Source organism: Cimex lectularius, unplaced genomic scaffold (assembly GCF_000648675.2).
Source record: "Cimex lectularius strain Harlan isolate CLEC.00 unplaced genomic scaffold, Clec_2.1 scaffold67, whole genome shotgun sequence".
Classification (NCBI taxonomy): domain Eukaryota; kingdom Metazoa; phylum Arthropoda; class Insecta; order Hemiptera; family Cimicidae; genus Cimex; species Cimex lectularius.
The window spans coordinates 1,062,698-1,089,102 of NW_019392738.1; the positions used below are offsets into that span (position 1 = coordinate 1,062,698).

General features: G+C 32.6%; 1 protein-coding gene across 1 annotated transcript; it reads left to right on the forward strand.

The window, feature by feature from the left end:
* The first annotated feature begins 26 nt into the window (after nt 1-26).
* LOC106668813 (succinate dehydrogenase [ubiquinone] flavoprotein subunit, mitochondrial-like) lies at nt 27-11,719 on the forward strand. Its single transcript, XM_014397943.2, has 14 exons — nt 27-149; nt 2,543-2,608; nt 2,681-2,898; nt 2,957-3,057; nt 3,254-3,413; nt 3,488-3,614; nt 3,673-3,811; nt 3,968-4,136; nt 4,194-4,389; nt 4,457-4,651; nt 4,729-4,920; nt 4,979-5,122; nt 5,202-5,315; nt 11,334-11,719. Exons 1-14 carry the CDS (start codon nt 93-95, stop codon nt 11,418-11,420), a joined length of 1,965 nt encoding a protein of 654 aa, XP_014253429.1. The 5' UTR covers nt 27-92; the 3' UTR covers nt 11,421-11,719.
* Nucleotides 11,720-26,405: the final 14,686 nt, after the last annotated feature.

Sequence of the window (26,405 nt, forward strand, 5' to 3'; positions counted from 1 at the left end):
CAGCTGGTCTGGTAAAAACTAACATATGACAACTAAAAAAATTGGTTTATTGTATTATTTGAAATACAATTTAAATAATAAGATCGAGTGAGATGGCGTATAATGTTCAAGGATCACGTTATTTGAAGATGTGGAATGCACTTCGTAGGGTGAGTGTCAAAGCAAATTCTCTCTGATGTGCACTTGCACAAACCCTAAAAATTTTTTTGAATTGTTGCTCCAGCTTAATGAATACCGCATAGGTAACTTTAAGTTTTAATTATTTAAACTTATTAAAGTTTATTTTTTGTTAGCATTCAAAAATATATGTGCTATTTTATTTAATGTGCTCAATTCCAAGGCTAAATATTACTTGATTTAATTTGGCTTGTTTGTGATAGATTAAAATAAAATAAATAAAATAGAGATTTAAAAATTAATAAACTTAAATTCAATAAAATTAATTTATACTATGTATGAAAATGAAGATAATTACATAAAACAAGCAATTTCAAAGTTATATTTGTTAATTCATAGGCATTGGCTTAAAATTGTTGAAAATGCTTTAAAATACAACAAATTTTCAAAAAAATATTGAAAATTATTTTGATTAAAAGAAACTTATTTTGCATAATAACCCAATTTATTGCAAGCTCTACATGTCTCAATATAAAGTTAGGATAAATAGTAACTTGTACTTTTTAATATTAGACTGCAATAAATTCAACTAATCGACAACCCAGAAAGAAACAAGCATTTTCAAGACCTGGGGAATGTAGAAAAACGCCTGTCAACAGTCCGAATAAAAAAATAAATGCATTAATAAGGGAAAGGTTCTCAAAAATGCAGAGAACATGTCAAACCGACAGTCAGGGCTCATCAAGCAATAAATTGAACTGGAGGCTCGATGAGAGAAAATCTCCAGCAATTATGGATGGTGGACATAATGCCTGTATGGTCTATGTTATGATCCTTGCAAGAAAAGCTTTGAGCGTCGTACATGCACACCAGGCCTCAGGAATTCACTTTTCTTTACTTCATTCCTTATTTGGGGGTATTAAAACAAGCATAGTCAAGAAGTAGAAAGGGGTCTCGGGAGAGACTGAGACTCCTAGCCTCAGGAGAGTCTGAGACTGAGACTCCTAGCCTCAGGAGAGACTGAGACTGAGACTCCTAGCCTCAGGAGAGACTGAGACTGAGACTCCTAGCCTCAGGAGACATGCATCAAGGAGGTACTCAAAAGGATTAAAAATTGCACCTTTGGGATGACTCATATATCACAGAAAACACCACTCAAATCAGTCTCAGGTGAGGCATCATCATGGAGAGACTGAAATTTCGTGCCTCAGGAGAGGTTCTTACTCTGAGCCTTAGGAGAGACTCAGACTCCACACCATAAGTGAGATTGAGACACTGAGCCTCGGGAGAAAATAAGTCTTTATGCCTAAGGAGAGACTGAGAATCCGAACTTCAGGAGAAAATAAGATTCCAGGCCTCAGGAGATTCTGAGATTGCGGGCCTCAAGAGAGACAGACTGAGCTTCATGAGAGATACCGTCAAGGAGGTATTCAGGGTGGATTATAAAATGGATAGTCCCAAATCATAGGTCTCAGGTGAGCATCTTCAAAGAGAGACTGAGACTCCAAGGCTCAGGACAGACTGAGACTCTGAACCTCGGGATAGACCGAGACTCTGAGCCTCAGGAGATTGAAATTCCATGCCTCAGTAGATGTGCTAATAGATAAATTCTGTTGAGCGAATTTAAAACAAAACAAGTATAAGAAAGCAAAGGAAATCTAAAAGTTTTCTGCTTTATGCAAGTATTCTATGCCCCCATTATGCAACACTATTATTTGTCAACCATGTATGGCCTATACTAAGTCTCTAACAGGGCCAAGGTCTTCAAACTCTTCAAAACGTTATTATTAAAACGAATAAAACACATCGTAGAAAAAAAGAAAATCATTCCTGACCACCAATTTGGAGTCCAAACAAGATATTCAACAATAGACCAACTTAACCGAGTAACGGACGTAATAGAAAAATCTCTTGAAGAAAAATAAATTTGTTCTGCTATCTTCCTCGATGTCTCACAAGCTTTTGACAAGGTCTGGCATGAAGGACTCATCAATAAACTAAAAGGTATGCTATCAAAGCAGTATGTCGATATTATCAGTTCCTACCTGACAGACTGTTTAGAGTTAAACAAGAAGATCAATATTCAAAATTAAAAACAATAAATGCAGGAGAGCCACAAGGTAGCATATTAGGTCCACTGCTTTACTTGTTACCACCATTGATTTTCTGAAAATAGATGGAGTAAAAATTGCAACGTTTGCAGATGACACAGCGGTGATATTACTAGGACCGACTATCACCCATTCAACCAAAATTCTCCAAAATGCATGTAATAAGATAAACGAATGGACAAAAAAATGGAAAGTCAAACTAAATCAATGCACCATCCATTTTTCAACAATTTAATTTTTTAGCACGAGCAAGCTTTGTTATTAGTGTTATATAAAATTTATTTTCTTTTTACTTCTCAACAATTGAATTTTAGGTACTTTTTTCAAGCTCTAAGCAAATACACATAACACCTAACCCAGGTACAACTTCAAAAAGTACGGTAAGAGATAGTTTTATTTAAACAACTGCTATATATCACTTTGCTTCTGGTAAAGAAATGATCGTATTGTAGATAAAAAAGGAATTGACAGTCATAGATCATGTCTACGATGCTGTCGTTGTCGGTGCTGGAGGGGCAGGCCTAAGGGCTGGATTCGGCTTGGTCTCCAAAGGCTATAAAACCGCAGTGATCACGAAACTTTATCCGACACGATCGCACACAGTCGCAGCTCAGGGCGGTATCAATGCAGCTTTAGGCAATATAGAAAAGGACCATTGGGCCTGGCATATGTACATACAAAATTTCCACTTATTTGAATAAAATTGAGTATAAATAATAAAACTGTAGGTACGATACGACAAAAGGTTCTGACTGGCTTGGAGATCAAGACTCCATCCATCTTCTAACGAGAGAAGCACCTCAAGTTGTTATTGAGCTAGAAAACTATGGTAAAATTGTCTTTTTAAATAAATAAAATGTTCATATTTCACTGTATTTATATGGAAAATAAATTAATAACGGTTTTTGTGTTTTTTTTAAAGTGCATATACAAATAATTTGAATACCTATCTGTACATTATGCACGATCTTTATCAATATATTGCTTTTTTTGTTTCTTAATTATATAATTTCTACTCTTTCTAGGAGTTCCTTTCTCAAGAACTGAGGATGGCAGAATATACCAAAGGGCCTTCGGAGGGCAAAGTCTGGAATTTGGCAAAGGGGGCCAGGCGCACAGAACTTGTGCGGTAGCTGATAGAACTGGGCATGCTTTGTTGCACACACTGTACGGCCAGTCTCTGAGGTATGCAGTTAACCATATAAAATATTAATATTAATAAATTGTTTACTTTATTTAACACCAGTTTTATATTTAAGATACGACTGCAATTATTTTGTTGAGTACTTTGCACTCGATCTGTTGATGGACGGTGATAAATGTTGTGGCGTGCTTGCCCTTAACATTGAGGATGGCTCTCTCCATAGATTTTTCTGTAATAGTACTGTAAGAACACAATTATTTTTTATAATTAAAGAAATATATTCAAAATTGCTTTGTGAAGGTATTGGCAACTGGGGGCTTTGCGAGGTGTTACTTTTCTTGTACTGCAGCCCACACTTGCACTGGCGACGGGCCTGCGATGTTTGCCAGAGCTAAACTTCCACTTCAAGACATGGAATTTGTACAGTTCCATCCAACAGGTATAAATTAAACATTATATTATAGTAAATCGTTGTAAATCTGGAGTCTTCATCCAACATCCATCTTCAGCAGTTGGCCTGCTCCCGAAGGCTGAAAATTCCAAATCTCCGACAGAGCAGTTTATATCAATAATAAAAATTTAATTTAATTGACAGGAATTTATGGCATGGGATGCCTCATAACTGAAGGAAGTCGGGGAGAAGGAGGATATTTGGTAAACAGCCAAAATGAGGCATTTATGGTAAAATATGCACCAACGGCTAAAGATCTTGCATCAAGGGATGTCGTGTCAAGAGCAATAACTATAGAAATAAAAGAAGGAAGGTAAAGAACATCAAAATATCTTTTTATTAACATCATTAATCAAAAATATTTTTTTAGAGGAGTAGGCCCTCTAAAAGACCATATTTATCTTAAGCTACACCACTTGCCTGCTGAGAAAATAGCAAGTCGCCTACCAGGTATTTCAGAAACGGCGATGCTCTTTGCCGGTGTGGATGTGACCAAAGAGCCCATTCCTGTCATACCAACGGTTCATTACAATATGGGAGGCATTCCGACTAATTACAAAGGACAAGTAATTTTACACCAAACAAAAAATTAAGGTTTTTTATTGTATAATTATTGTAAAGTTTTAATTTTAGGCTCTCACTCGGAAAGGCGACAATGATGCAATCATTAAAGGTCTCTATGCTGCGGGAGAAAATGCTAGCTGTGGTGTCCACGGCGCAAACCGATTAGGTGCCAATTCATTATTGGAACTTGTAGTTTTTGGTAAAGTCGTTGCTTGCACAATTGCCGAGGAAACTAAACCAGGTGATCTGCCTTGTAAACCTGATGTAAGACTTTATTTAATTGATTCTTTTTGAGTAATGGATTGAATAGTTAAAAAAATATTTCAATCGTCGTCTTATAGAAAGCAGGTGAAGAATCTATTGAAGAATTGGAGAAGATCCGTGCTTCGGATGGATCACTCAGCGTGGGTCAAATAAGAATGAAAATGCAAAGAGTAATGCAGCAATACGCTGCTGTATTCAGAACGGAAGAAACTCTGAAGAAAGGAATCAAAGAACTCGACGAAGTGTTCGAATCAGTAAAAAATTTAAAAGTAAAAACAATCAATTAAATTTTTTTTATCGCGATATATAATATAATTTTCTGAACAGATATGTGATAAGTCGCTTGCGTGGAATTCAGATGTTATAGAAGCTTTAGAACTTCACAATCTGTTAATATGTGCCAAAAACATTATTGTAAGCGCTGAAAGCAGAAAAGAATCTCGAGGAGCCCATGCTAGAGATGATTTTAAAGTAATATCAGCGATGATTTTAATCATTTTAAAACAATGTGAAATAATTTTATATTGTTTTTAATTTTCTTTTTTTAAAGGTAAGGGTCGATGAATATGACTATAGTAAACCGCTTGAAGGCCAGATGAAAAAACCAATGAAAGACCACTTTAGAAAACACACGTTGAGTTATTACAATCCAGCAACAAAAGAGGTAAGTTAAACTCTTATTTTAATTAATAATTTCATAATAATTCTTAAATCCATTGCCTTTGGGTTAAAAACAACCGACAGACAAGTTACAGCTAATTAATTAAATCTTTGTGTATAACCGTGCCATTCAATGATTATAATTTATTAGGAAAAAATTAACTGCAAAAAAATTGACTATTTCTTCAACAAAGGTCAAAAAGTCGACCTTATTTGAGTGAGATATATTTAAAAGTCATGAGTTAAATCTGATTTAACGTTCACTTGACTGTATTGTAAAAAATATTTTATACATTTTTTAATTAAATTGTCCATTTATTTTTCTCTAAAGGTAAAACTGTTTGTAGTAAATAGATGTAAATATAATTAAATTAAATGTATCAACAAGATTCAACTCAAGAAAACTACAAATAACAAGGTGAAACAAAAATGAGGATGTATAAATTAAAATAAGGTTTGCGGCCCACCTCCAAATCAAAACAAATTAAAAAATAATGCAATTATAATAAAAAATGTAAATATTATAAAATTAATAAAGGCAAAAAAACAAACACTTGGCATAGCAACGCTAATTATTGCAATACAAAAATCAAATTTTATCATAATCATAATCAATAGTAATTAGCAGTGTTTTTTGATTCTCTATTTAATTATTTCTGGTGGGATGACAAATGATTAATCTGGGGGTCAAGAAAAGATATTTTATTTATACACCGAAAAAATATACAGGTCATAGCTCCAAAGGTTGAAATAAAAGTGAAAACAAATTCAATCAATGATTATAAATTACACATGTTGTAAAGTTTGTATATTTTAAGTAATTTTATTCTTTGTTATCAGATTAGAGAATTTTTTTTTTTTGCTGGATATGCGAAGGGCTCTTTATGCTCTTCTTTACTGTGACCAAAATTGGTCTATTATGTAAACTCTATTATTATCTAAAACTTTTTGTGAAGATTAAGTCTTTCCATCTCCAAGGAGTAGGTGTCTCATCTTGACCAACGGAGAACATGATTCTCCTTCTTCCTGGCAATTGCACAGGCTTGTTTCTTTTGCTGTGAGTTTATTTATATACCTCCACAGTCAGCAATTTTATCATTCTAGTCCTCCTGGTTAGTTTTGGAGTTTCTGTGATCTTTTTAAAAAGATAGTTCCTACTCACAGTAAGTTGTTTTCAACGATTCGGATTTTGAGCTTATAGCTCATCAGGTTGAAGCAGTTCTACAACCACGTCTCTTTTTACAAAGATTGAACGCACTCACTTCACATTCATATCTAGTTTCTGCGACGTACAAATAAATTGACAAAAAGCTCCGTTGAATAATTATCTTCATAAATCTCAAATCATAGTCAATTACTGCGACTTGCAAACCAAAATTCAGAATTAGGCAGTGTTACAATAGGAGTACTCCAAGGCTCAATATAAGGGCCGATACTTAATCTATACCAATGACCTGTTTTCAAAATTTACCAGATTTAACATTATGAGCTTTGTAGATAATACCACTCCGTCCCTTAACGGCAAGGATCTGAAGTCGCTCAGGGGAAATGATTCTAAGACAGTACTAAACATAAAATATTGGTTTGATGAAAACTGATTACATTTATAGACCAGGCAAAAACTAAAATTTTCACCTTAGGTCTAAGAGATTTATCAGAGATTCTGACAAATCAGAATATATTGAAATATTAGGAATAAAAGTTGATCCTTTCCTAAACTTGAGGAAACACATCTAGTCGAATGTTTAAATTTGAATATTTATTTATTCAGAGGATTATATAGTCAAATGTCTCTGTAAATAATGAAAAATGTTTATTACAATTTTATTTATTCACTTGTAATGTATGGTGTATTTGTCTGGGGCCACTCTGCTTCGGCCAAATATTTTTTGCTGCCCAAAGAAAGGCAAGTAGAGTGAATGATAACCTCAAGTACCGCGAAAATTGTAGAAATAGTTTTATCAATTTAAGAATGCTCACTGTGCCATTATTTAATGTTGTTTACACTGTGATATTAACAAATACAGAACCAGAAATGAACTTAAGTTGTATATTACATTCACGAGAGTGAAAACTTCTCAAAACAGTACAAGACTCTGGATGCCAAAACTGTACAACTGTTTAACCATAGAACTGAAATCAAATTGTTTCGTGTTCAAAAATAAAGTATTTGACCTCCTGGTGTCCAGGGAATTCATGTCTAAGAATTTTGTGATAACAAACAGTAGAAAAAAAGTCACCTTTGTATCTAGACTATGTTGAATCCCTCAGTTTCTATAATAAATTATTCTTATTCATTATCTTTACGGATGATGCAAACTTTATTGTAACTGCTATCATACCTTTTTTCACATCCTGTCTGTCCACACCCGAAGTAAAACATTTCTACCATCAATTTTCCCGTACCAACTCACTTCTCTCTCTCCCATATATACGATGATGGATCTGGTCAATATGCTACCCAACATTATAGATAATAATACATCTAAAGCCAATTTGAAGAGAAATTTGAATCTTGTACAGTAGCGATCAATCAGTACATCTGAAGTATGCATATGATGTGTGTATATGTGTATGTATACAAAATGTGCTCGTTAATTGTTTTTGTATATATATGTATGTATAATTAATCTTATTTACGTCTGTTATTATTTACTAGTCAAATCCCAAAAATTATTTTTGTATTCAAATATTGGTATCTAAATTATACTGTATGTTATTTTTCTTACTTTACTATTGTCATTGTTTAATATTTCAATGTTTTTCATGTTTGAAATATTCTTTGTATTTCTTGTAATTATTGCAATAAAATGGGCTATTGCCCATAAATAACTGTAAACCCTGTGCATACATAAATATTGTAAAAATCAAAAACAAAAAAAAATCTATTTTTGTTTATTAGACCTAATTGATTGCAAGTGAAAAAAATAGTAAAGTCTAATGTCCAATGATCTATGACCATGAATAGATCCCTATTAGTTAAGGATGTTGAAATTTTCAAGCAGAAAAGCAAATTATTTTAAGAATAAAATCTGTCGATTTTCGTTTTTAATCTCAAGATTTATCCTTTTTGGACAAAATTGTTAGACACTTCGAAAATTCAAAAATCATTAATGTTACTTTCTAACAAGGCTTCACTTAATACCGCTCCACTTTAAAAAATCTTACTTTAACTAATCTCATGAACAACTTGGTAATCAGGTAGATGTCAAATACACAGATTTTTCTAAAGCATTTGACAGAATCGACTATAACCAGTTATTGTTAAAACTTTAACCTTTTGGGATTTTAGGAAGATTTTTATCCTGGGTCCTCAAATAAAAAAGGTTTCTTCTGGTGTTCCCCAAGGGGCTCTTCTTTCTCCACTCTTATTTAATATTTTCATCAATGACCTTTCTCCTATTCGGAAATATTCAACTCCTCTTTGCTGATGTCTTAAATTCTTACCTTAATTTACCCTTAAATAAATGCTATACTATGAGTTTTTTCTGGACTAAAACTAATTATATCTTATTTAATTTATTGACAGTACCACTCTTCCTTTTAAAACTACTTCTAAAAACCTCTGTGTTATTTTTGACCACAAATTTTATTGTTTGGATCGTATTAAATCCTCTAGTTTAAAAATGCTGGGTTTCTTATCCCATTACTCTTCAGATCTCCAAATGCCTTGATCATTATTTTCATATCGCTTGTAAGATCAGCGCTTGAATACTGTTCTTCTGTTTGGAATCCCTACACTGCAAAATTTATTTATAAACTTCATTTCGGTACAAATTAAATTTCTCAGAATTCTCGCCTATAAAATAGGAGTAACTATTACTGATTATAGACAATTTGTACCATACTTTAATTTACTTCCCCTAGAGAGATGTAGACTTCGCTCTGATTTACTTACTCTTTCGATAATTAACTACTGTATTGAATGTCCTTTTTTACTTAGTCAAATTATCTTTTCTGCACCGAGCTACTTGACCAGGCGACTTTTACATATTCTACTAACTATAGTAAAAATACCCCTATTGACAGAAAAATGTGTTCAGCTAATAACTTTCCAAATCTTACAATCTTTAATTTTCCCTTATTTCCATTCTACAGTCAAATGTGCAGACATGTTCAATTTTGAATTATTACGAACACGTTAAGTTAAATTATAACAATAAAATATTTTTCATATAAATTATTAAACTTTACTTCTATATGTGTATGTAGGTTGTATATATTTCCATATTTTAACTTTTTTTTTAACTTATATTATTTTATTTTATGTGTGGTGTTTAGTGACCATTAGTTAATGATTATTTGGAGATCTTGAGGTGCGGTCTGGTGTGACTAAGGTTTTAGAAAAACATTTTCTTTATCATGCCAACGTTTCAATCTTTATTGAGATCATCTTCAGGGTCTGGGATTTATAAACAGAAAACAAACACTTTGAGTGAGTTCGAATACTTTGATTGATTCTAAAATTTTCTAGCATTGTATAAAATCTCTTTTTTTTTATCTAAAATTTTCTAGCATTGTATAAATTCATATTTTTTTAATCTAAAATTTTCTAGCATTGTTTAAATTCATAATTTTTTACACATCCTACAAGCATTTGTAAAATTCAAACAATGTATATAAATCCCAGGCCCTGAAGATGATCTCAATAAAGGTCGAAACGTTGGCACGATAAAGAAAATGTTTTTCTAAACCTACCTCATCAGACATCTCACGATCACCAAAAATTAAAATTAAATTAAATATATATTATTTNTATATTATTTCTATAAATAAAATATTTACTGAATATAATTAATCTAAATATGCACAAAATATTCTTATTTTTAAGTACTTAATAAATATATTTTCATGTAATTGTTTTTCTAATATTATTTTTAAATAATATTTAAAAAAATGTTATATTCAATGACAATTTAAAATAACAGTGATAAATGTGATCTTTTTTGGATGTATTTACATGAAACATTCGTTTAAGCTATTTTCTTTTTTTATGTATTGTTTAATACTTAAGTAATTTTACCTTGTTTTCTTATTTTTGGTTTTATATTGTTTTTTTTTTTTTTATATATTGTATATTTATATATTTAGTTTTTTTTTTCTAAAATTGGATTAATTTCAATAAAAACTTCGGATGTGGAAATTTGCTGGAAAGAACGGTACAGCAAGTCGAAACTGCGATCTCTGGGCAAAATGGTGAAAGCACCCTTCCAAGGGGGGGTTGGTCCTCCTTGGGTGTAGCCGACCGACCAACCCCCCGTTTTATCGATCCTAAACAGCTACGCTTCACAAACTAAGACATATAAACCGGAAGTAAAGCGCAAGACGGGATTCCAGCCAAAATGGGCCGGCGCATCCGGCATCCTCCGGCCAATATTTAAGTCCGGGGGTGTAAAAGTTATCCGCAAAAGTTCAAACCAAGGCCTAAAAGCCCAAAAACGCAAACCATATTCCGATTGTTTAACAATTTTTTCCAACCCCATGAAAATTTCCGGGGAACTTAAGCTAAAGTTCATGCAAAACCTTAACATTTTGTTTAATGGTTTACAGTTTCATTTGACATTTTAAAAAAATAATAAGAAAAGTCCAAACCAACAAAATTATCTTTGGTTTCTTTTTATCTTTTATCTTGACAATGCATGTAATAAGGAAAATGCGTCGTACCAAAGCCAATCAATGTAATTCTAACGATCGCCCTACTCTTCTAAATCGGATCACATCTTCATCAGAATGCCCTGTACAAGGGGCAACAAATTTTTCTCGGAACTTGACCAAAAACAAAACACGGTCGTTAAAAAATGTTTAAAATTCTAAACATTTATCTTTAAAGGATAATTGTTTATATTGGAGCATTAATAATTTAATTAAGAAACAAAATGCTTGAGATAATAACAAAGAAAAACAAGCTTTAAGAACAATTCATTAGCAATTCCTCATAATTATTATGTAAACAGATATAATTAAACTTTGAACCTGGTTTTGAGCAATTTACGAATTTTTTAAAAATATTTCTTTTTTTTAGGTGAGCATTCAATACAGGCCTGTTATAGATGATACTCTCGACCCGGACGAGGTGAAGACAGTTCCTCCAGCAATTAGAAAATATTAACCATAAGATTTTTCTAAAAAAAAAAAAAAAACTTAGGTTGTTATCATCCTTTAAGAACTTGGAATCTTTATTTTATAAACATAAAAGAACATGCACATTAAATCTCCTTAAATTTTACAAAAAGGAGTTCTGATTTTTGGCTGATTTAATTGACTTAAATATTATTTTCCCATTCGTTTTATAAAATTTAAAAAAAGAATTACCTTATGAGGCAAATATTTTACATACGAATTTATACAATGTACGTTTATATTTTAACAATTGACTATTTTATAAGTAGAAGGGGTTAATTTATTAAAAAAAACTACCGAAAAACGATGTTTCTTTTATTTAAAAAAAAAAGTTATTTAGGATATTAATCTAAATATTTTTAGTTGGTCCTAGTTAGCCAAAGTGATTAATTGATTCATACTTTTTATGTAAAGTGTGGTTAAGATGAAAAATTACTGTCACGAACGGGACTCGAACCTACGACCTCCCGGCCGATAACACCAGCAGAGAGGTCATGGGTTCGAGTCCCGTTTGTGACAGTAATTTTTCATATCAACCACACTTTAAATTAAAATTATAAATCAATTTACTGAATTTAGAAGTGCGACAAGCTTGTAAACCTACTGTCTAGCTCTGAGTTCACATAACTTTTTCGTCAGTGGTTAGTTTTATCGATGATTATTATGCGAAAATAGCATAATCTGTCTTCAAAAGTTGAAATTTTATTCAAAGCCTACAAGCGGAAGGATCAATTCGACTTCTCGAAGACATTTTGTCAAAACATTAAGGACATCATTTCGTCATCGATCATGTCCGAACCATTGTCTTTTGGTTTAGTGGCAGATGCTGATTTATTTATGACTAGGAAAGCATTCATGGATTATCTGCACTAATTCGGATTTGAAATGCCATTCTGAGTAAACGTGTCATACGGATCGTCAAAACAACATATATTCTATTTAAATTAGATCACGAGACGTTAGGACTATAAGCAGGGAGAGTCAGTCTCCTGTTCATTCGAATGATCGACCAATGTGGAGAAACATCAGTTCGTGGCTGTATTTCGGTAGATAAAAACTGACCAATTTCTTAAAACAACGTATTCTATTATATTTGAATTAGATGGAGTCGTCAAGACCATAAGCTGGGAGAGAAAAGCCACTGTCCTGTTCATTCGTTTTATCGACCAATGTGGTGAAGCATTACTTCCTGGCTATATTTCGGTCGATATAAACTTTTTTTTTAACAACGTATATTGATTTATTTTATCTACAAGGAGAGGCGTCAGGGTATAAGGAAGAAGAGCCACGTCACTCCTGGTGGTTCAAATTGTTGATTGAGGACTATAAGCAGGGAGTGACAAGACACTGACTCTTGTTTTTCCGAATTGCAGAACGACGTGCAGAAGCTTTACTCCTGGCCATATTTCTGTCGATATAAGCTTGTTGTACCCTTAAAACAACGTAAATTATTTTATTTGTGTTAGTTAGTGAGACACCAGGACTATAAGCAGGGAGTGGAAAGTAATTACGCCTGGTTTTCAAATTAATAATGTACAGAAGCGTTACTTCTTGACTGTATTCCTGTCGATCTAAGCTTGATCGCATATTGTTACGTTTTAGTTAGCTAGCGAACGTCAGGAATCTAAGTAGGGAGAGGCTAACCAATGAAACATTCTGTTTTTCTGAATTGTCGAATCATGTTGATGGAGTTGCGGTATTTCGTGGATGTTTTGCAGTCGATCTAAGTTAGTTACATCCTTAAAACAACGTATATTCTTTTATTTTAGTTAGTGAGACGTCAAGGATATAAATAGGGAGAGGCAAGTCGTGACAAGGACGGCGCAAATTGTTGAGGAATGTACAGTACATTCTTGGCTATATATCGGGTCGATCGAAGCTTGTCATTTTCTTAAAACAACGTACATTCTATTTAAATTAGATCGCGAGACGTCAGGACTATAAGCAGGGAGAGGCTAACCATTGACCCGTGTTAGAATGATCGACCAATGTGGAGAAGCATCACTTCGATATAAACTTATCATTTTTTTCTAAGCTTGTTAATGCCTTAAAACAATGCCTATTGTTACATTTTAATTAGATACCGTACGTCAGGACTATAAGCAGGGAAAGGCATGTAACTACTCCTGGTTGTTCAAATTGTCGAATAACAGTAGCGTTACTTCTTGACTGTATTCCGGTCGATCTAAGCTTTCTATTTCGTTAAAACAACGTCTATTGTTACGTTTTAGTTAGGTAGCGAATATCAGGACTCTAAGTAGGGGGAGAGGCTAACCAATGAATCATTCTGTTTTTCTGAACCATGTGGATGGAGTTGCGCTATTTCGTGGATGTTTTGCAGTCGATCTAAGCTAGTTACATCCTTAAAACAACGTATATTCTTTATTGTTGTTAGTGAGACGTCAGGACTATAAGCAGGGAGAGGCTAACCATTGACTCGTGTTGGAATGATCGACCAATGTGGAGAAGCATCACTTCTATATAAACTTATCATTTTTTTCTAACTTGTTAATGCCTTAAAACAATGCCTATTGTTACATTTTAATTAGATACCGTACGTCAGGACTATAAGCAGGGAAAGGCATGTAACTACTCATGGTTGTTCAAATTGTCGAATAACAGTAGCTACTTCTTGACTGTATTCCAGTCGATCTAAGCTTTCTAGTTCCTTAAAACAACGCCTATTGTTACGTTTTAGTTAGGTAGCGAACATCAGGACTAAGCAGGGAGAGGCTAACCAATGAATCATTCTGTTTTTCTGAACCATGTGGATGGAGTTACGCTATTTCGTGGATGTTTTGCAGTCGATCTAAGCTAGTTACATCCTTAAAACAACGTATATTCTTTATTGTTGTTAGTGAGACGTCACCCTTCTGTGGCATAGGAATCCACACTATTAACGAATATCTCAGACAGAAGGACAAAAAGAAAATGAGCGAACTTTGGAATTCACTTATTGGACATAGACAATCCAAGAATATTCTAACCAATTTTGGCAAGAAAGAAATCACAGAATGTGTCAAAGGAAGCAGGAATAAACTGCGAATCCTAACAGGATTCCTGACAGGACACTGATTAAATGGATATCTAAAGAAAATTGGAATAATCCAAGATGGCACATGTAGATTCTGCAAGGAAGCAGAAGAGACACCAACACACTAACAAACTGCGGAACTACACTAGCCCGCAGGAGGAAGTGTTTTGGGCTGTACAATGTGACCATAGAAGAACTACAACCACTGAAATCGGGCCTATTAATCAAGTTTCTTAATGAAATAGGACTCACCGATGTTCTTTAGGCAGAGCACAGGGGATACAATAGCTCTCAAAGGGCGCAGTATACCATACCCTGAAATATTATATCTACATCTACATCTAGTGAGACGTCAAGGATATAAACAGGGAGAGGCAAGTCGTGACAATGACGGTGAAAATTGTTGAGGAATGTGCAGTACATTCTTGACTATATATCGGGTCGATCTAAGATTGTTATTTTCTTAAAACAACGTAAACTGTTTTATTCAAGTTAGACAGCGAGGCGTCAATGAATGTCTAAAATTCGATAGTTTAATTTTTTCCAGGATCGGTGATGTGCATAGGCCTCTGCGAAGTTCTGATGTGTCCTGATATTTACTTAAAATTATCACCTTTCGAAAGAGAACGAACCACCTTTTGGGATTTGTACGTTTCGGTTTTGCAATTAGTCCGGAATCAGGGGGAAAAATCAATTCACAGACGAGACTTCAATTATGATTTATTACTGTATGGGATAGTTCGAATAAATAATTTTTTTTTTGTCTTAAATATATTGAATTAATGCTGATAATATTGGGGAAAGGCCAGAATGGGCTATTTATAGAGGCGGCGTAATGGTAAACAGGGTTTTTGAATCCCCTTATCACATGAGCTGTTTTACAAAAACACATATTTTTTTCTGATTTTTAATGGTGTTATTGTACCATTAAAGGAATTTAGTTATTCAAGGGGATTTTTTTACGCGAGATGCCTAAATTCAATGATTTTTTCCTGAAGTTTATGATTTTTACCCGATTGGACAACAGAGATGAAATATAATGGGGTGGGGGTTAAAAGACTGTATATATCTGTGTAAAAGTACAAAGGACTTTTTTGATATTAAACTTTTTTTTTTTCAATAAAATTCGCACAGACATTCGCATATTTATAAAAGTGAATATATAAAGCCGTGAATCATTCTTGTTATGCGTATTTATTCCATAAACAGTTCTGTTGACAGTCATCCCGTTCATTTATTTCCCTGAATTCTATCCATTGACTTGACTGAAAGGACTATCGTGTTAGATTACAAGCCTTATATGACACACGATAGTAAAAATAAGTTGTTTAAAAAAACGGGCAGGATTTGTATTGTTCTTTTTTTTAAATCTTAAAAGGGCAATGAGCGTCAAAGAAAAGCGGTTTCGAATCGCTGGTAAAGATAAGAAATAATTTAATTAGTCCATTCCGCCTGTCTTCACCAGTCCTTGTTTACTGCGCCAGCTCTATACTTAGTTGAATGATGACTATTTTCAGCTAGACAATTGTCTATGTGAACACATTTGGAATGGCATTCATTTGGCTGTCCGTCAGTGTGTTCAAACTGTATCGTTAAAGGTTGCTTTGTTCACGATAACGTATCATGTCCTGCTTCAAAAAAACAATTATTTAACAATTTTTTATAACAATTTTCCTTAAAAACAAGCGTGTTTTGAAGGGGCGTTGATCTTATCTTTAATACTGGCTTGAATGACGTAAAAAGAAACGTTTTAGTTAAAAGGGTACTGACATTTTTCAAATATCAGCACACAATAAATATAAAATTAAAGCTGTACTAAAAATCAAGTACAATTCTTAAGTTTTCTTTCAGATTCATTCAAGTTAAAACAACACTTAAAAAAAAACAACTTTATAATATTAGCTTTACATGACAGAGTTATGTGCCAACAGCTAGCGTAGAAATAAGTCCTAGTTTAAAGAGTGGAAGGTATTTTTATAAGAATTTGAGGATTGCTGACTAAGATGTGGTGGGCGCCTGGTCCAATTGGTTTTGTTGACGTGTTGTCTGTAAAATTCCCAGATGTTTCATCATTTCCATTTATTCATATACTTGCAACGAATCGGTATTTTCTTTACATTTGTTATTATATAATTTGGTAATTGTTATTATAACTTAATACAGCCAGGAAGTAATACTTCTTACACATCGTTCGACAATGGATGGCAGTTTGCCACTCCCTGCTTATAGTCCTGATGTCTCTCATGCTAAATATACTCTGTTCTTTTAAGCAAATAACAGGCTTAGAGCGATCGGAATACTGTAGTAACGATTCTGCGCAATATTCGACGATTTGAAGACACAGAAGCAACTTTCCTCTCCCCGCTTACAGTCCTGATTTCTCTCATTCTAAATATGTATTCTAAATACACTCATATGTTGTTTTAAGAAAAAAGAAGCTTAAGATCGGAATACCGCCAAGAAATAACGTTTCTGCACAATATTCGACGATTTGAACAAGTAAAAGTAACTTGCCTCTCCCTGCTTATAGTCCTGATGTCACTAATTCAAAATTAAATAAAAGAGTATTCATTGTTTAAAAAAAATATTAAAGATTTGTCGATCGGAATACATCCACGAAGGAACGCTTTTGCACATCATTCGAAAATTCTGACAACCAAGAGCCAGTGATTGCCTCTTCTTACTTATAGTCCTGACGTCTCTCATTCTAAGTAAAATAAAAGAGTATATGATATTTTAAGAAATTAAGAAGCTTAGAACGACCGGAATACCGCCAAGAAATAACGTTTCTGCACAATATTCGACGATTTGAACAAGTAGAAGTAACTTGCCTCTCCCTGCTTATAGTCCTGATGTCACTCATTCAAAATGACATAAAAGAGTACGTTGTTTTAAGAAAATATTAATTATTTATCGACTTGAATACAGCCATAAAGGAACGCTTTTGTACATCATTGAAAATTTCGGATAAACGAGTCAGTGAGTTGCCTCTCCCTGCTTATTGTCCTGTTTCTCACGATCTAACAAAAACAAAAGTGTATACGTTGGTTTAAGAAAATAACAGGCTTAGATCGACCGGACTCCGCCAAGAAGTAACGTTTCTGTACAATATTTGACTATTTGAACAAATAGAATTAACTTGCCTCTCCCTCCTTATAGTCCTGATGTCACTCAGTCAAAATGAAAGAAAAGAGTATATGTTGTTTTAAGAAAATATTAAAGATTTCTCGACGGGAATACAGTCACGAAAGAACGCTTTTGCACATCAATCCAAAATTCTGACAACCACGAGTCAGTGGGTTGCCTCTCCCTGCTTATAGTCCTGATGTCACTCATTCAAAATGAAAGAAAAGAGTATATGTTGTTTTAAGGAAATATTAATGATTTATCGACGGGAATACAGCCACGAAAGAACGCTTTTCAAAATTCTGACAACCAAGAGTCAGTAGGTTGCCTCTCCCTGCTTATAGTATTGATGTCTCTTATTCTAAATGTAAAAAAAAAAAAAAAAGAATATGTTGTTTTAAGAAAATATTAACGATTTATCGACCGGACACCGCCAAGAAATAACGTTTCTGCACAGCATTCGACGATTTGAACAAGTAGAAGTAACTTGCCTCTCCCTGCTTATAGTCCTGATGTCACTCATTCAAAATGAAATAAAAGAGTATACGTTGTTTTAAGAAAATATTAAAGATTTATCGACGGGAATTCTGCCACAAAAGAACGCTTTTGCACATCATTCGAAAATTCTAACAACCAAGAGTTAGTGGTTGCCTCTCCCTGCTTATAGTCCTAACGTCTCTCATTCTAAATAAAATAAAAGTGTACATATTTTTTTCCGGTTTACGAGTTTATTTATGGAGTCTCGAGGAATAATGTTTTTATTTATTTATGGACCGAAATACATTCACGGTAAAACAATTTTGCAGATCATTCGAAAATTCTGACAATCAAGAGTCAATGGGTTGCCTCACCCCACTTATTGTCCTGTCGTCTCGTCATGTAACAAAAACAAAAGAGTTCTACGTGATTTTAAGAAAATTGATCTACAAAGGAACGCTTGCCTCGCCCTGCTTCTATCCCTAACGCCTCGCTTTCTTAAGAAAAAAAAATAACCAAAGGTCGGCTTCCGTACAATATTCGGCAATTTGAATAAACAGAAGAAACTTGCCTCTCCGGGCTTATAGACCTGACGTATTGCCTTCTAAAACCAAAGTTGTTTGAAGAAAAGAATAACGATAGGTGGAATGTAGAATGACGATTCCGCAAAATATTCGGCAATTTGAACAAACAGGAATGACTTGTCTCTCCTTGCTTATATCCCTTACGTTTTTCCAACTAAATCCTTTTTCGATCAAATGCACATTCTTAAAAAAATTAATTTTGCACAAAAGGCACTTCAAAAACTGCAAAGTTTCGAAGGATTCCTTTAAATTTAAAGTATTAGTTACATGGAAATTTTGGCGGAAACAAAATTTCCGGGTATACCAAATTTATTGCCTTCATCATTTTCTTGTCGTATTAAACGGACTTTATTGTATGCAGATTTTGAGTAAATAAATTTACACTTTAACCAATCATGCATATCACTCGTGTTGAATAAATCTAACAGGAAAAATTATTTTAATTTTGAAAAATATTATGAACACTTTGGAAGTCGGCGTTTTAAAGAATTAAATATTCGACTTTTTGCCTTTTTTTTAAATTAAATAATACGACGATTAATTGGCTAATTACATTTGTTTTCAGTGTGTGATCTTTTACAGATCTCAATGTTTTTTGTCTTCTACAAAAAAAAGGTCACGTTATTATCAATAATATTATCAATAAATAGATCACGGTGAATTAAGAAGAATCGAATGGCCTTATTAATGAATAATATGTAAAATTTATCATCTACTTTCTTCTATTAAAGTACGTTTAAAGTATAAAGTGAAAACGTTTTATTAAACAAACACTGAATCTTTCAAAAACTGCTGAATTTAAAATTTGTAAAAAAACTAAATTTGCAATGGAAACATTCGCGGTAGAGCATGGCAAATTTGATAGCTTCTTCGTATAATAAGCTTTCTTGACATACACCCTTTTTTTAATTACATCGAACCAAAATGCAGAAATTTTATGCTAAATGGGAAAAAATTGGTGAAGATGTGAAAAAAAAGGGGATGGGATTAATGTACTAAGTTCAATATTTTCTCCTGGGCAAAATTTATTTCCCAGCTTTAACTCAATAAAAAAAAACCCAAAAAGAAATAAAAATGAGACAAAACACACACAAAAGAAAAAAGAAAATAAAAGTATCGAATAACCAAAGCAGATAAATTGGACAAAATATCAACACTAAACACACACAAAAAGAACAAAGAAAAAAAAAACAATATAGAAGTTGTAAAACCCAACTTCAACCTAATAAAAAAGCTCAAAAAGAAAATCAAATAAAACCCATAAAAAAGCTACAATAAACAGTGAACAAGCAAATTATGTTGAATTTTGTTTTTCTGTTTTTTAGTAAGTGGAAAAAAGTGGTGACGGTGTAAAAAAGGAGGAATGGGATTAAGTCTAGTAGTTCAACTTTTTCTCCTGGGCAAAATTTATTTCCCAACTTTAACTCAATAAAAAAGCACAAAAAGAAATAAAAATCAAACAAAACACATGAAAAAGATACAATAAACATAGTGAAAGAACAAATTACGCAGAATTTTTCTTTTTTTTCTGTTTTTTGTTATGTGGAGAAAAGTGGTAACGAGTAAAAAAGGAGGAATTGGGGTAAGTATAGAAACCCAACTTTTTGCCACGGGACAAATTTATTTCTCAACTTTAACTCAATAAAGAAGCATAAAAATAACTAAAAATAAAACAAAACACACAAAAAAGGTACGATAAACATAGTGAACAAACAAATTGTGTTGAATTTTTCTTTTTTTGTTTTTTAGTAAGCGGAAAAAGAGTGGTGAAGACGTAAAAATGGAGTAGTTGGTTTAAGTCCAGAAATTCACCTTTTTGTTCTGGGCAAAATTTATTTCTCAACTTTAACTCAATAAAAAAGCACAAAAAGAAATAAAAATCAAACAAAACCCATAAAAAAGATACGATAAATATACATAACAAGGAGATTATGTTGAATATTTGTTTTTTACTAAGTGGAAAAAAAATGGTGATGGTGTAAAAATGTAAGAATGAGATAAGTCTAGAAATTCCACTTTTTGTCCTGGGCAAAATTTATTTCCCAACTTTAACTCAATAAAAAAGCGCAAAAAGAAATAAAAATTAAACAAAACACATAAAAAAGATACAATAAACATAGCGAACAAGCAAATTAATTTGAATTTTTGTGTTTTAATAAGTGGAAAAAAGTAGGAATGGGATTGAGCCTAGTAATTCAACGTTTTGTCCTGGGCAAAATTTATTTCCCAACATTAACTCAATAAAAAAGCACAAAAAGAAATAAAAATCAAACAAATCACATAAAAAAGATACAATAAATATAGTGAACAAACAAATTATGTTGAATTGTTTTTGTGTTTTTTTATTAGGTGAAAACACGTCTAAAAAATGAGGAATTGGAGTAAATCTAGAAATTCCACTTTTTGTTCTGGGCAAAATTTATTTCCCAACTTTAATTCAATAAAAAAGCTCAAAAAGAAATAAAAATCAAACAAAACACATAAAAAAGATACAACAAACACAGCAAACAAGCAAATTAATTTGAATTTTTGTTTTTTAGTAAGTGGAAAAAGTGGTGCCGGTGGAAAAAAGTAGGGATGGCATTAAGTTTCAACTTTTTGTCCTGGGCAAAATTTATTTCCCAACTTTAACTCAATAAAAAAGCACAAAAAGAAATAAAAATCAAACAAAACACATAAAAAAGATACAATAAACATAGCGAACAAACAAATTATGTTGAATTTTTTTTTTATTTTTTATTAGGTAAAAAACTTGGTGACGGTCTAAAAAATGGGGAATTGGGGTAAATCTAGAAATTCCACTTTTTGTCCTGGACAAAATTTATTTCTCAACTTTAACTCATAAAAAAAGCACAAAAAGAAATAAAAATCCACAAAACATAAAAAAGATACAATAAACAAAGCATAAACCAAACCAGATTATGTTTCATACGAAATTTTTTGTTGCATTGAGGGGTACGACCACCTGATGCAAATTGTCGAAGCGAATTTGAATAAACACTACTAAAAATAACATCTCAGAAGAATAAGAAGGAATTGAGAAACTTATAAAGAAAATAATTACCAATGAAAAATATTTACCCAATCAGTTAAAATTTATTTTAAAAAAGAAAAATCCTACGGGCTTTGTTTATATTATGCTTCATTGCTAAAAAACAAACTGCAAAGGTTTTGCATGTTTTACATAAAATTTATTTTATGATCTCAGGAGAAAGTCCATCGCATTTTCTAATAGAAAATTGGCAGTGATTCATGAAAATATGTACGTGCAAATGATGCCGTTTTATCTATATTTTTTTTACATTTTTATTATTACGTTAGATCCAGCTTGCTTTCTTTTATTTTGTATACATACAATTTTTTTAATAGAAAATCTCTAGACTGTTTTTGGTATCCTAATTTATTTATGTTTTTTAAAAAAGGAGCTGTAAATTAAATACTCGTATCAAAATGTCGGCCGATAAGTCGATTACATAGAAATGTTATTTTATCCTAAATTGCAAATTCTAGGAAAATTATGTTTAAAAAAAAAATATTTTAGACGAAAAAAATATTCTCTTGATATTGCTTATTTTTCGATTAGAACCAAAACAACAAGAGAATAATTCCGTTGGTAAAACTTTTAAATATGCATCAGGTTTGTTATTGTTTCTAGGAACAATTAATAATATATAAAAAAAATGCTTCAATTTTCATAATGGAATAAATTGACAGAAACGTAGTATAATAGATTTATGATAGAAATTCAAATTTCTGTTTGTTATGTACGATATAATGTTCCATATTCATGTATTCCTTCAAATTTTATGCGCGTACGTCATATAATATATCAACAATAGTATCGCAAACCAGAATACTTTGTAGAGTTAAAAGAGCTTTTCCTTTGATTTTTTTTTGGATTTTTTTTCCAGCATATAAAGCGCCTAGAGTCGAAACGATTGGGATTTGAATTGTCAGAGAGCGCAGGTAATGAAAAGTAAAAAATTAGAAATAGGCTCGGTCAATTGTTGACAACTTTGCTTATTAAAACCACAACATTAAAGGCGATTAGATGCCCCTATGGAAAAATAACTACTATCGCCATATAGATTTTTTCTGGGAATTACTATCAATTTTTATCTGTAAAGAGCGAATGCCGAAGGCCTTTCCCATGAGCTGGACTTTCCAAGATACATTTGAGTAACATTTTAACATTAAATTGATACGAGGGACTTTATTATCATGCTTTTGAAAAAAAAAAAATTAATAAATAAATATGATATGTATATTAAATAAGTTTTTTACTAGGAGCTATTGTACTGATAAACGCCTATCAATCGGTCGTGTTCATCTGTAAATGAATTTACGAAAATAATCCCAAAAAACCAGGACGAAATAGAACAATTTTGTACAATTTTTTTTCAAACAATTTTACAATTTTTTTGTAGTAATTTTATAATCTTTGTCTTCCCTTTAATGAATCCTCCCATTCCCACATGACCAGCATGTGAAATTGCATAAAGATTCATCAAGATCCTTTCAGTGAGGGTCGAAGAAGTCGAAAGCACTGTCGAGGGTTAAATCAACCCTTGAAAAGCCCATGGATTAGATCGGATTATCGGTCTGATTCTCAACGAGCTGCCTGGAAATGTATGGTCCAGATGATCGGCATCAATCATCTTAAATATGTACTACAAAGATTGGAAGACTGTTGAGGTCATCAGGATCCCTAAACCAGGACGTTTTCTCTTAAAAGATACGGTCGGATGGTTTTCTTCTGGATAATTTGGTTTACAAAGGAGTGAAATCGATTTGCAAATGAATGAATATGCATTACAAAAGGGTGAATTTAATTGACAAAAAGGTGGATTTAACTTACAAAGGGATGAATTAATGGTAAAAGGGTGAAATTGTTCTATTAAAGAACTAAATTATCTTGCAAAAGCGTGAATTTAAATAGCAAAAGGCTGAATGTAATTTGCAAAAAATAGGGAAATTTATTAGGAAAAGGTGAATTTAATTTGCCAAAGGGTAAAATTGACTTGTTAAAGGGTGAATTACCTTTCAGAAGGGTGAATATTGGCCAAAGGGTGAAATTGATTTGCAAAATATCTTGCACATGTGTAAAATTATTTCTTGAAAATTGGAATTTAATAGGCAGAAATTTAAATTTAATTTTCAAAAGGTTGAAATTGATTTGTTAAAGCGACAACATAGCTTGCAGAAGGGTAAATTTACTTCGCAAAAGCCGAATTTTATTTGTAAAAAAGTGAAATTGATTAGATACAGGTGAAAAGTGAAATCAAAGGATGAAATTGATAAGTAAAATGTCAAACTGACTTGTTAAAAGGTGAACGTTTCTTTCAAAAATGGTGAATTTAATTTGGCAAAAGGGTGAAATTTTGGCAAAAGAGTGAACTTAATTGGCAAAAGATTGGCTTTAATTTGCGAAGGGTAAATTTAATTGGTCAAAGGCTGAATTTAATTAATAAAAGACAGACTTTAATTGGCAAAAAGGATTTAATTTGTTTGCAAAAGGGTGAATTTAATTGACAAAAGAGCCAATTTAATTAGTAAAAGAATGACTTTAATTGGCAAAAGATTGACTTTAATTTTCAAAGGGTGAAATTTGTTTGTAAAAGGCGAATTTAACTGGTAAAATTCTGAATTATTGACCAAAGGGTGAAATTTGTCAGGAAGAGGATGAATTTAATTGACGAAAGGGTGAATTTAATTAATAAAAGACTGACGTTAATTGGCATAAAGGATTTAATTTTTTGCAAATGGTGAAATTAATTGGTCAAAGGGTGAAATTTGTTTGCAAAAGGGTGAATTTAATTAGTAAAAGAATGACTTTAATTGGCAAAAGATTGACTTTAATTTTCAAAGGGTGAATTTAATTGACAAAAGGGTGAAATTTGTTAGCAAGAGGATGAATTTTATTGATCAAAGGATGAATTTAATTAATAAAAGACTGTCGTTAATTGGCATAAAGGATTTAATTTTTTGCAAATGGTGAAATTAATTGGTTGAAGGGTGAAATTTGTTTGCAAATGGGTGAATTTAATTGACCAAAGGGTGAATTTAATTAATAAAATACTGACGTTAATTGGCATAAAAGATTTAATTTGTCTGCAAATGGTGAAATTAATTGACAAAAGAGCGAATTTAATTAGTAAAAGAATGACTTTAATAGGCAAAAGATTGACTTTAATTTTCAAAGGGTGAAATTTGTTAGCAAAAGGGTGAATTTAATTAGTAAAAGAATGACTTTAATTGGCAAAAGATTGACTTTAATTTTCAAAGGGTGAATTTAATTGGCAAAAGGGTGAAATTTGTTTGTAAAAGGCGGATTTAATTGGTAAATTCTGACTAATTGAACAAAGGGTAAATTAATTGACAAAAGAGTGAATTTAATTAGTAAAAGAATGACTTTAATAGGCAAAAGATTGGCTTTAATTTTCAAAGGGTGAATTTAATTGACAAAAGGGTGAAATTTGTTTGCAAAAGGCGGATTTAATTGGTAAAATTCTGACTAATTGACCAAAGGGTGAAATTTGTTAGCGAGAGGATGAATTTAATTGACCAAAGGGTGAATTTAATTAATAAAAGACTGACGTTAATTGGCATACAGGATTTAATTTGTCTGCAAATGTTGAAATTAATTGGCCAAAGTGTGAAATTTGTTTGCAAAAGGCTGAATTTAATTGGCAAAAGACTGTCTTTAATTTTCACAGGGCGAATTTAATTGTCAAAAGGGTGAAATTTGTTCGCCAATCATTAAAAGACTGTTTTTAATTTACAAAAAGCTAATTTTATTGGCAAAATGGTGAATTTAATTGGCAAAATATTGACTTTAATTTTCAAAGGGTGAATTTAATTGGTAAAATTCTAACTTTAATTGACCAAAGGGTGAAATTTGTTTTGCTAAAGTGTGAATTAAATTGGCATAAGATTGGCTTTAATTATCAAAGGGTGAAATTTGTTTGCAAAAGGGTGAATTTAATTGACAAAAGACTGTCTTTAATTGGCACAGGGTGAATTTAATTGGCCAAAGGGTGAATTTAATTAGTAAAATACTGACTTTAATTTACAAAAAGCTTAATTTTATTGGCAAAAGGGTGAATTTAATACTAAAAACCAGTATAAACAACAAATGTATATTAATTTCCCTTTACACAGCTGTTTTCTGTGAATCTAGCTCAATTCTTGCTTCAACAGGTTTTTAATTAATTTCTACCTATTAATGTTTTTTTAAGAAGAAAAGGATGGAAATTATGAACATGTGAATGTAACAAGTATAGAAGTTTTAAATTAGGCGTGCTGCTTCTGTATAATTTAATATAATTAAAACTAGGGTCGGTCTTTTATGGTGGTATATGCACCACGGTGTTGAATGATAAGGGTGGTAAATGTGAACGTAGGATGTCAAATCGGCTGGAATTGGAATTGTACGGGTTTCGGAAAGGGCCTGGGTCCGGACAACACGGCCGGAGACGGGGCGGGTCCAGGTGAAAGGGAAAAAGCGTGGAGTGGATGACGAGTGGATAATTCCCCAGACGTCTGGGTCTGGATGCCGGCGAGACGTCTTCCGAAGGGGGGTCAGGCGGTGGAAGCGAAGAGAGGCAGGAAGGAAGGAAGGGCGCGGGTGAGGACGCGGCGGAGGCGGCGCGGCGGTGGCGAAAGGGCAGGGAAAAAACCCCGAGGGCGACGGGGGTTGTTTTGATGCCGAGAGGGGGCGGAGTGGGTGTGTCTGTCTGGAAGGCGTTTCCCA